The sequence below is a fragment of the Tamandua tetradactyla genome, chromosome 23, assembly GCF_023851605.1.
Source record: "Tamandua tetradactyla isolate mTamTet1 chromosome 23, mTamTet1.pri, whole genome shotgun sequence".
Classification (NCBI taxonomy): domain Eukaryota; kingdom Metazoa; phylum Chordata; class Mammalia; order Pilosa; family Myrmecophagidae; genus Tamandua; species Tamandua tetradactyla.
The window spans coordinates 252,840-264,370 of record NC_135349.1 but is presented as its reverse complement, the minus strand read 5'-3'; the positions used below and the strand labels follow the sequence as shown (position 1 = coordinate 264,370).

Here is an 11,531-nt window from a genome sequence, read left to right as displayed (position 1 = left end):
CTGTCCTCAGCAGCTGAGACATAAAAAGCGGTTGTTTCATGCCACCAGGTTCGGGGCAGCCTGCCCTGTGCACGTGCCGGCCAGCCGTGGTGCCAAGTGCCTTCTTGAAGCTCGGACCCCGGGCACCTGTGCCAGCCCCCCAGCCTCAGGGTAAGCCCCTGCCCCCTGGCCTCCATGCCAGGCCCCTGGCATGCTTTCACCCAGAGCCCCCCACCCTGTCCTCACTCCCTTGGGAAGTGGGTGCCTGCCAGGCCTCACCTACCCCCCCGCGGACCCCTGTGGGGGCCACAGCTGGGAGCCCCTCAACTTCCCAGCCCCTGCCCTGCTTTGCCCCACGCAGGCCTGGACCAGCCTTTCCCCATCAGCCTCATGCTGGGCCAGCCCCACTCTGTGCTGGGCACAGCCATGTCTGGCCTGGACGTGCCAGTGGCCCCCATGTCCACCTGTTTCCCCAGTGAGCATCCCCTCCTGCATGCTAGTTCCAGCCTCTGAAACGCAAATCTGATCATCTCTTCTGGGTGCTTCTACGCCCCAAAGAGAACCTTCCCAGCACCTGGCTGTTCCACAAACCCTCCGCAGCCCAGCCCCCATGGGCCCCTCTCCCCTTGCTCCTGGGAGCCACGGCAGCCCTGCTGTCCGACTCACATCCCCTCTCCTCCTGGTCCGCTCCCACGTGCAACCCAGGACAAGGGCAGCTCCATCTGCACAGACGGAGGCAGGAGAGGAGAGAAGAACACCAGACAGAAACCTGTCCGGGCAGGTGTGTCTCCAACCGTCACACGTAGTCGGTCCTGCAAGGTCTGTCAACACTGAACAGCCACTGCCAGGTGGAAAAGGTTGGGTGTGCTGTGGGCATCCCCGAGGAAGGAGTTTCCAGCTAAGGCCTCTTGTGCCTGGGGGGCTTAGGGCAGACTCCCGCCACAGGGTCCCCCACAGGGCTGCTCCAGCTCTGTTGTCTCGATGCACCTTCACAGGAGGTAGAGACAAAGTGGCTTTTCCTGGAGCTCCTGTGGAACTTTCCCCGGCACCCCCCCCAGCAGGTGCCCTGGGCCTCAAATCCTCTCCCACCCGTGCCCCTGCCCGGCCCCACTCTGCCTTCTTCCTCTGGCTCACGTCCCTACCCCGCATCCGCCTGTCCCCGACCTGTCCCCAGTACCTGCGGCCGGCGGCCAGAGCCCCGGAGCTCAGCGTGTCCTCCATGCTGCTTCTGTTGGCTGGAGCGTGCTGCGCTCCCGCCTCGCTCCGCCACTGCTGGCTCCAGGACGCGGATGCAGGGGCTCACCGCACAGGGAAGGCAGGGGCCCCTCACCTGCGGGGCCGAGCCCATCTGGAGAAGGTGTTAAGAGACAGCAGGTCAAACTCTCCCGGCTCAGGAGCAAACAGTGTGGGGTCTCGTGCAAGCTGAGCTCCTCTCCCACGCCCGCCGTCGAGCCCAGCTCAGTGAGTCTGGAGCGCGAGGCAACCCTGCGTGACAATTAGAAATGGATGAAAAGAAAGGGCACCTGCTGGAGGTCTGGTTGTGTCGCAGGGGCTGGCGCCTCCCTGAGGGCCCCGAGCCGGTCTGCGGGGCGAGGGTGCTGCCAGCCGACCGTGGGCCCGTCTGCGGGGGGTGGCTGCTGCCGGCCGACCGTGGACCCGTCTGCGGGGCGAGGGTGCTGCCGGCCGACCGTGGGCCCGTCTGCGGGGGGTGGGTGCTGCCGGCCGACCGTGGACCCGTCTGCGGGGCGAGGGTGCTGCCGGCCGACCGTGGGCCCGTCTGCGGGGGGTGGGTGCTGCCGGCCGACCGTGGACCCGTCTGCGGGGGGTGGGTGCTGCCGGCCGACCATGGGCCGGTCTGCGGGGCGTGGGTGCTGCCGGCCGACCGTGGGCCGGTCTGCGGGGCGTGGGTGCTGCCGGCCGACCGTGGACCCGGGCAGAAGGAATCCAGAGGACTGGCAGGTGCTCCCACTCAGTTCCCCTCTTTCTAAAACGGCTGCGGGACCTCTGTGGTGAATCCAGCGTCTCAGCTGAGTCTGGAACAGGGCCTGACATCTCCTGAAGCCGGTGCAAGTGCATGCGGGATGCACATGGCATCCTCCCCAGACCTGGCGACAGGTTCCCGGAATCAGCACAAGATGGGCCAGATCCACATGGAATTTCTAACAGGATGGAAACATGTAATTTTGCAAATGTTTATGGATTGTTAATTTGGCTGAATAGCACTCAAATCACAGGTAATAGGCAAGGCACATTTAGTGATCACTGCCGGGGCGCAGGGGAGGGGGCGTTGAGGAAGGGTGCACGGGAGGGGGTGCTTGGGAGGGGGTGCTGGGGAGGGGGTGTTAGGGAGAGGACATTGAGGGGGCGCAGGGGAAGGGCAGTTGAGGGGGTGCAGGGAAGGGGTGCAGGGGAGTGAGCATTCAGAAGAGGGTGCAGGGGAGGGGACGTTGGGGAGGGGGCGCAGAGAAGGGGGTGCAGGGGAGGGGCATTGAAGGGGCATTGAGAAGGGGGTGCAGGGGAGGGGGCATTGAGGAGGGGGTGCAGAGGAGGGGACGTTCGGGGAGCGCAGGGGAGGGGGTGCTGGCTTCCTGGGCCTCTCCTGCGTCCATGGCTGCAGACAGGGTGAGGGGAGCAAGTGCCTTCACTTTGCAGCAGGGGCTTCTGCGTCCCTCCTGGGTGCTGAGCTCAGGGGGTGGAGGTGGGGGGCAGAGGTCCAGGTTTGGCCCCCAGGAGGCCTGGGGTGTAGGGGAGACCCTGGCCCCACCCTGCAGCCACACTTGTCCCTCCACAAGAGTCATGAGGGCTGAGGTCCCACTGTCTCCTGTTCAGCAGCCTGTCCAGCCCCAGCAGCCCAGACTCAGGCCAAGCTCAGCCCAGGCCCAGGTGCCCCCAAATGAGAGGTGAGGAACCCCAGGCTCGAGTGGGGAGACGGCCTGAACAGGGGAGTGTGCACCCCCGGGAGGCCTGGCTTGAGGGGCAGTGCAGGTGTTACCACACAGGCCAAGACCACTGCCCCCTGGGCACAGCTGCCACCCCAGGAGGGCTGCCCTGCAGGGGGTCTCTGAAGACCGCCTCCCTCTGCACACTGCTCGCATTGGGCTCACCCCCAGGCCAGCCTTGTGGGCACGGGGCAGGAGGCCAGTGGCTGGGGTCACCATTGTCCCTGCAGGACAGCCCAGGACCCAGGAGGCCTCAGTCTGCAGGTCACCAGGCACTGCAGGGACAATCCAGGCAGAACCAGGGAGGCTCCTCGGAGGCTGCCCGGGGACCAGGGCAGCGCCACCCCCCACCCCATCCCCACCCCACACTGCCCTCTCCACTGCCCTACCCCAACACCCCCCTCGTCCCCCCACCCCCCGCCTCACCCTCACCCCGCTCAGGCCGGCCCCACTGCTTCCAGGGCTCTTTCCTCCCCGGCGGGCCTGAGGATGCCCTGCCCCCACCACACTCCTCTGCCCCCACGGGGGCCGCGGCACCTGAGAAGGCCTCAGCCTCCCCAGCACCGAGCCTGGGCCCTGCCGCGGTGTTGGGTGAAACCGCGGGTCCCAGGAGGGATGAGGCCCCTTCCCTCGGCCGCCCCGGGGGGGAGGCCCCAAGCAGCGGGCAGCTGCCAGGAGAGGGGTGCGAAGGGGAAGCGTGAGGCGGTCAGCTGCCCACTGAGGCAGGGTCTCAGGAAAGAGCAGGCAGGAGGGACCCCCAGGAACAGCCTGCAGCCCACCAGATCCTTCCTCTCCACACGGAGGCCTGGACGGGCAGGTGGCCCTCGGCCTGGCTCCGGCCCCCAGGCCTCTCCCAGCGCGCTCACCAGCGCAGCCTCCCTCGGAGCAACAACACGCGGGCGACCAATCAGCGATTTGCAAGAGAGGCTTAAAGTACTTAATCATAATTGCGCTGGGCAGGTCCGGGTGCCTGCGACATTTGAGTAGGTCAGGCAGCCTCGCCCTGCCGTGCTGTTGTGTATTAAATGCCACTCACTCCAAGCGCTGCGATGGCGCGTGCTGGGCAAATTGAAAATGTCCCTGCGCTTTTAAAAACATGATTGATATCCTTTGCAAAACAAATGTTCCACCTCGTTGTACACAAATTTCACCTGGCGCCACCCCCTCCCAGCTGGGCGCTGGGCTCGGGGGCCGGGCCTGGGCGTGTGGGCAGAGGGGACACGTCCTGGGCAAACCTCGTCCTCGTCTTCGTCCACGGCCTTCCCTCCACCCAAGGCCAGGGCCTCCAAAGACGGCCCTGCTTAGGGCAAAGCATTTTTCTGTTCCAATCAGGCTTCTCTCACCAGAACAAAATGCAGGGATTGAGCAGGAACCCAAAGATAAAATGCAAATTTTATTTGCTCGGTTGGTAGCGGAAAAACAGGCCTTCAGAACTCGCTGCGCTGTGTGCTGTGCCGAGCGCAGGCTGCTGAGCCCCCACCGAGCTGACATCTGACTCATCATTTCAGGCGGTGCTTCCCAGCCGGCACTGGGATAAAAATGCAGGGAGTAGGCACAGCGGGCCACGCCCTGGGAAGAATCTTAGCTCTGGGGAGTGGCTCGGGGTCGACTGGGCTGCAGGCCCACGGCCCAGAGTGGGCAAGATGGCCAGTCCCCCATGGACACCCTGCCCGTCAAGCAGCAGGGCACTCAGCCTGGCAGCTGGTGCCCCAAATCTGGTGCTTCGCCAGCAAAACATCCCAGCATGCCAGCAGCCTGCGTTTGCAAAGGAGAGGTGCTGTCCACTTGTCTACTCCACCGGCCTCAGATCCACTTTCTGGAAAGGATTGGGTGGGCTCCCTCCCCTGCTGGGCTGGAGGGCAGCCTGAGAGGCTGGGTGCAAAGGACAGCACCCAGCACCTGGGACAGCGTTCTCCCCTTGTCTAACAGCAAAGGTCTGCTCTAACTTTCTCTTTACGCTGTGATGACCCCTCGGCCTGCTCACCCAGCCCCAACGTGGAGAGTCCAGTAAAGCAGGGCTAGATAGAAACCCCACTCGAGACAGCCAGCCCCGCTGGGGGTGCTGCTGTTTCCACGATCCGCTGAGGCATGATCCACACTAATGCTCAAATTAACTCACAGAAAGCCATTAACTCTGCAAATACGGGCTGGTGAAAAATGAAAAGCCTGGTCACATAATGTCACCATGTGTTTTTAACATGCCTGTCTCTCCACAGTAATTAAGTCATATACATCCCAGATGGAGGGCAGTGTCCACCTCCGGGTCTGTGACCACACCTGCCCTTCGCTGCACACAGAGGGTGGCAGGGATTTTATCAGCTGTTGTGGGAAAACTGCTGGGTGGGACCTGACCTAAGAGGGGCTCTCCCCTACTCAGGGGAGGGACAAGGTAGACTTTCCCCCACAGTTGGGGCCTCTCCCTCCCTCCCTCCTGCCTCTCGTTCCTCCTCTCTCCCCTGCATGAATAAAAGTGCAAGAACACTCATCAGGGTACCCCTCCAACAACACCGGAGGTATCAGCCACTTCTCGTCCCATCGTCCATAGCGAGGGCCACACGCAGAGGCCTTGCGTGACATCCGCGGTACCAAGAGGCGCCCACCTTCACCTCCGTGTTTGCAATCAGTTATTGTTACCCTCTACTGCAGGGAGGACGTGGGCCAGCGAGCGTCTCCGCCCACGTGCGGCACCTTTGGCTCGGGGACAGCAGCTTTGATGAAGCAAATTCTCAGACCATCCGGGAAGGAAACATTACCTTGACCCTAAGGGGATGGGACACGGGACCCCAGGCCCAAACCCATGTCCTCAGGGCAGGGTTCCCCAGCAAACCCGCAAATAAAACTGGAGCCCAGTTGGGTTTTCCTGCAGGAACTTTTTTCCCAAATGGACAAAGCCGCAGGGTCACAGAGTATCTCCCGGGAATTCACCTTGTAACCCCCACCCCCAGGGTCAAGTGAGGGCTGTGGAGCAGGTGCCTGGCCGACTTGCCTCACGGCAGGGTTGAAATGGCCCTCCAAGGGGTGAGGGGTGCCAACCCCCGGACTGCCTCCACGGGGGCCCCCCAGGGCTCACACAGCTCCCCCCCCTTCTCACACGGTCCTTGGCCAGGGCTCCAGCCCGTGGCAGTGGCCCTCCCGGGCGGGGCGGGGAAGCCAGAGCCCCGGGAGGGGTGGGGGCAGGAGAGGATGTACTCGATGCTGAACTTGACGTCTCCGCGTGGGTCCTCCTCGCGGGCCGGGCCTGGGGGGCCGCGGGCGAGGGCGGGGGCGGGGGACCCCTGTGTGCGGGGAACCTCGGGTGGGCCCCGGGGCCCCCGGGTGTCCTGCGAGCGCACGCCCCTGGCCCCCTCCTCGCGCTGGGGGCCACGCCGCCGCCGGCGCCGGTAATTGCCATTCTCGAATAGGTCCAGCAGCGAGTCGCAGCCGCCCGCGAACGTCCAGTAGTTGCCCTTGCCCTTGTCCTGGCCCTCGGCCCGGGGCACCTGCGCCGTGCGAGAGGGGCGCCCGCCGGGCTTAGCGCGGGCGCCCTGCTGCCCCCTCCCGCCGCCCTCAGCGCGGGGCGCAGTGGCCAAGTGGTGCGCGCCGTCGGCGGCTGCTGCGGGGTGGGGGGCAGCCCCTTAAAAGGAGCGTCCCCGCCGCTGCCGCTGGCGCCCCGCCCCCGCCCCCGCTGTCCTCGGGGAGGCTCGGGCACCTGGCCGGGAGACTCTGGAGCCTGGGGGCGGGGCGGGGGCGCAGAGGACGCGGACCGGGCTCACCTTGACGAAGCAGCTGTTGAGGGACAGGTTGTGGCGGATGGAGTTCTGCCAGGCGCGCTGGTTGGCGCGGTAATAGGGGAACTTGCGCATGATGAAGTCGTAGATACCCGCCAGCGTCACCCTGCCTGCGGGGCTCTGCTGGATGGCCATGGCGATGAGCGCGATGTAGCTGCGGGCGAGGGCCGTCCCGGGGCAAGAAAGGAGCCTGGAGCGCAGCGTCCCGCGTCCGCCCGGACCCCGAACCGGCCTCCCCGGCACGTGGGTCCCCTCGTCTTCCCCTCCCGTCTCTGAGCCCTCCCCTTCCTCCGCCGCAGGCAGGTCCCCCGGCCCCGCAGCCCAGCCCCACGAGGTGGACTCACCTGTACGCGGGCCTTGTGAGCCGCTGCTCCTCGTCCGAGCTGCCCGCCGGGTAACCGTCGGCGTCGTAGTTGAAGCAATTGTAAGGATACTGCGAGGTGTCGAACATCCTGCCCGCACCGGCCCACACCGCAGCCGCCGCCTCCTCCGCGCCGCCCGCCGGCCTTTTTCAGAGGTCGGTCCTCCAGCCGCCGGCCGGCGCGCCTGCACTGCGGGCTGCTCTCCGCGGGAGCCGAGTACCCGGGTTTCGAGGGTCCCCGCCCCCCACCCCGTTCTCCGGTATCCAATCCCGACGCGGGGGAGGCCCCAGCCACCCGCCTAAGCGGAGCCAGGGGGAGCGGCGGAGCTCGGTGACCCTCTACGGGCGAGAGGAGGAGGGGCGCGCTGGGTGGTCCGACGGGTGTGCGGCCCCCCCGCCGCCCGGGTCCACGCCACCGCGCTCCTCGCTGCGCTCCTGGGCCGACCCCAGGTTCGGGGCAGGGCTGGTTCCGTAGGTCCCAGGAGTCGGAGTGGGGGTGGCCGGCCCCGGCAGGTGCCTCCGCGGAACGACCTGGTCTTGTGCGCCCTGGACGCGCCTTGAGACTTGGAGGGTTCCTCTGGGCGTCCGGGCACCCCGCGTGGACACGCGGGCTCTGAGTCCTGGTGAGAGCTGAACCAGCAGCCGCGGGCGCCGCCTCTTTCCGTCCAAAGTGGGGGTGGGCGGTCAACGTCCAGACCAGAGGACCCAGAGGTGCCTCCACGCCAGGGGCAGGATCAGAGGGTGGCCAATAGTTCCACCCATGCCCCATGGGCCCCGCCCACTGACCCACACTGCCCGGAAATGCGCCCAGAGCCTCCTGCCGCCTGGGATGGAGCTGCCGGTGCTGCTGGACATCCATCGCAGAGCCCCCACCGCCCCCACCCCTTCCAGCAGCAGAGCCCTGGCTGGGGGAATGGGCCAGCATCAGCAGGAGAAGGTTAGAATTAAGAAAAGGAGAAAGGGAGGCGGCTCTTAAGGCGCAGCCCTCGTTTCACAGGGCGCATCCCGCCAGAGGCAGCACAGGAGTCCTCTGCAGAGCTCAGGGGACCTGGCCTGTGCATCACCTTGGACGGCAGGGTTCCTTCCAGAAAATTCCCGTCTCAAAGCGGCACCTTTAGCTCCACGTGAACTCCTCAGTCCAGTGAAGAAGGGCCCTTCCTGAGATAGGCAGTCCAGTTTTCCATGGGGGCGGCCACCCCTCTGTTCAGCTCCCGGGCCGCACCCGGTCACTCGAATTGTCCTCATTGTCCATCAAAGACGCTGTCGCACGGGAAGGTAAAGCAGGGCAGCCACTTCCGGCCCGCAGGCATGCTCCTGAGCCGTCCTCGCAGAGCTGCGGAGGTGCTTGCTCACGGCCAGCCCTGTCAGCGTGTGACAGGCCCCTCCCGCGGGCAGACCCCGCTGTCCTGCGTACACACCCGGTTGTCTTGTGCTGCAGCCCTCCTCAGTCCTTACTCCTGAGTGAGAAAAGCCCGTCCGGAAGATGTGGCTGGCTTGAAATGGCCGAATGTGGACATGGGCACAGGGCAGTGGCCGCAGGGGCGGCAGGTGGGGTGGGCTGGGATGGCAGGCTGTAGCCCCTCGGTGAAAGCTTGGCTGTGTCTGGTCCCTGAGTTTTTACTGTAGTTCTGGAAGATTCCATCATTGGGCAGAAATGCATAAAGGGTACGTGGGGCCTCTCTGTGTTCTTTGTTTTTTAAAAACATTTTTATTGTGAAATACAGCAAATATACAAAACAGTGATACATTTCAAAGTTCAGTTTAATAAATAGTCGTAGAGCAAATTTCAAAGTATAGTATGGATTACTGTTCCACAATTTCAGGTATTTCCTTCTGGCTATTCTAATACAAGAGGAATTAAAAAAAATACATATACAGTGAGTCAGGAGTGGTCCTCATTTGTCAAACTCTAACTTCTCAGTTACAACTCCCTCCTCTAGTTGGATCATTCTCTCAGTCTTCAGGGATATTTGGGCAATGATCATTCTAACTTCTTCATGTTGAAAAGGGTATCGACATTATGGGATAAGAGAATGCAACTGAATGTTTTGGGAGAGGCTGGCACCTCTATGTTTCAGGACTTATCTGGCCTAGGAACAATCTGGAGGTTTTAAGTTTCTGAAAAATAAACTTAATAAGTAAAACTTTGATAGAGTCTTAGATAGAGCCCAGGGTTTTATTTAGCGTTTTCAGGAATATTCTTGCTTGGGACTTGGGCATACTGTGGCAATTTGTAATATCGGCTGAAGCTCACCGAAAGTGACCTCTGGAATAGCCTCTTGACTCTATTTGAAATCTTTTAGCCTCTAAGCCTTATTTTCTTACATTTCCTTTCCCTCTTATGGTTAAGAAGGCATTCTCAAACCTACCAACTGGTAGTCACTTCCCACATGGAGGGTGGGGTGGTGAGTTTATTTGCAGAGTTTGGCCTTAAAGAGAAAGAGATCACTTCTGAGCAACAAAAGAGGTTCTCTGGGGGTGTTTATAAGTAGGCTTACCTTCACCATTGCAGAAATAACTTTCATAAGGGCAAGCCTCAAGATCGAGGGCTTGGTTTATTAAATTGGGAGTCCCCAGTGCTTGAGAGAATATCTGGAATTTCCCGGTTGGGGAAGTTTAATGGTTTTTTTTTTTCTTCAGTCCTTCAAAGGACTTTACAAATACTTTTAAAATTGTCTGTCCAAGTACTCTGGAATGTATCTTGGTATTACATTAAGCTATACTGAATCACCAGAGCTCATTTCCTGTTTTAGTTTCCACGTCCTCACTCTCAATTTTAGACAATTTTCACTGTTCTAGAGAGAAAAATAATAGGTATACACAGCCACACACAAAAAAGAAAACCCCTAATATCGCCAATCCCTTCTCCCCTACCCCTGATTATTTACCCCCAGAATTTGGAGTGATGCCAGTAAGGTATTGCTGCTAAATAAAGCCTGAATCATGCAATAGGTAATTTCTCCCGTGAGCTCTATTATTAACTCTTTGTATCAGTGTCCTTCATTTGAAGTAGTTCATGTGAGAAATTATTTATATTTATGTTGTTAATAACACATGGTTTTAGACAACCCCTTTCAATCATATTCACCTTCAGTAGGGCAGTTACTTACAATCCCAATAACAAACGACCCTCACCCCTCTCCATTACCAAACATCTAAGATTTTGTACCTTAGGTACAAAACCTCATTATCTTACATTTTAGGTAACTGCTCCCCTTTCTGTAGCTTCTGTCTCCCTCTAGGTACCCTATATTCTACATTTAAAAACTCTAAGTTAAACCTTCTTAGGTGGTTCGTATTAGTAAGATTATACAGTGTCTGTCCTTTTGTGTCTGGCTTATTTCTCAGCATTGCGTCCTCAAGGCTCATCCGTACTGTCATGTACTTCGAGATCTCATTGCTTCTTACTGCTGCATAATATTCCATCATATGTATGTACACATTTTGTTTATCCACTCATCTGTTGATGGATACTTGGATTGTTTCCATCATTTGGCAATTGTGAATAAACAGCAAATGTTGGAGAGGATGTGGAGAAACTGGGATACGTTCACTGCTCGTGGGAAAGTACAATGGACATCTGCTGTGACAGACAGTTTGGCAATTCCTCAGAAAACTAAACATCGAGTTGCCCTACAACCCGACAATTCCGCTACTTAGTATATACCCAGAAGATCTGAAAGCAGAGACACAGGCATTTGCACACCGATGTTCACAACGGCCATTCTTATGAGGTGATCTCTCACTGTGGTTTAATCTGCATTTTCCTAATAGCTGATGAAGATAAACACTTCCCCATGCACCTTATACTGGATAGTAAATCTTTATCAGATATACAGTTTCCAAATATTTTCTCCCATTGAGTTGGCTGCTTTTTCACCCATTTGACAAAGTCCTTTGAAGCACAGACAGTTTTAAACTTGAGGAGTTCCCATTATCTATTTTTTCTTTCATTGCTTGTGCTTTGGGTATAAGGTCTAAGAAGCTACTTCTTATCACGAGATCTTGACAATGTTTCCTGTTGGGCTCCGAGCATCTCCAAACCTCCGTGTCTCTGTTCTCCAAGGGTTGAGACCTGTGTCAGCTCTGCGCTGAAGTTTCTGTCAGCTCTGTCATTTCTGATGTTCCACATTTTTTCCTCTTAAAGTAATCAAGACCCACCTGGAATGGGTGGAGTCACATCTCCATCTAATCAAAGGTCACACCCACAATTGGGCGCGTCACATCTCCGTGGAGATAATCTAATCAAAAGTTTCCGACCTACAGTGTTGACTTGGGATTAAAAGAAACGACTGTCCCCAGAAGATTGGATCAGGATTAAATCATGCTTTTCTAGGGTGCATAATACTTCACCCTAGCACAATGGATCATATTTTTTAATCCATTCTTCCAGTCTGCATCTTTTAATTGGGAGTTTTAATCCATTAACATTCTAAGTTATTACAGTAAAAGCAAAGTCCTTCATCCAACCACCTTATCTTTTGC

At 59.0% G+C, this 11,531-nt stretch overlaps 1 protein-coding gene across 1 annotated transcript; it reads right to left on the bottom strand.

Moving 5' to 3' along the window:
• Positions 1 to 5,905: 5,905 nt before the first annotated feature.
• On the bottom strand, positions 5,906 to 7,136 carry FOXL3 (forkhead box L3). Its single transcript, XM_077142387.1, has 3 exons — positions 7,030 to 7,136; positions 6,671 to 6,839; positions 5,906 to 6,397 (listed from the first exon to the last, which is right to left on the bottom strand). The coding sequence occupies exons 1-3, from the start codon at positions 7,134 to 7,136 to the stop codon at positions 5,906 to 5,908; spliced, it is 768 nt and encodes a 255-aa protein (XP_076998502.1).
• Between the last annotated feature and the right edge of the window lie 4,395 nt (positions 7,137 to 11,531).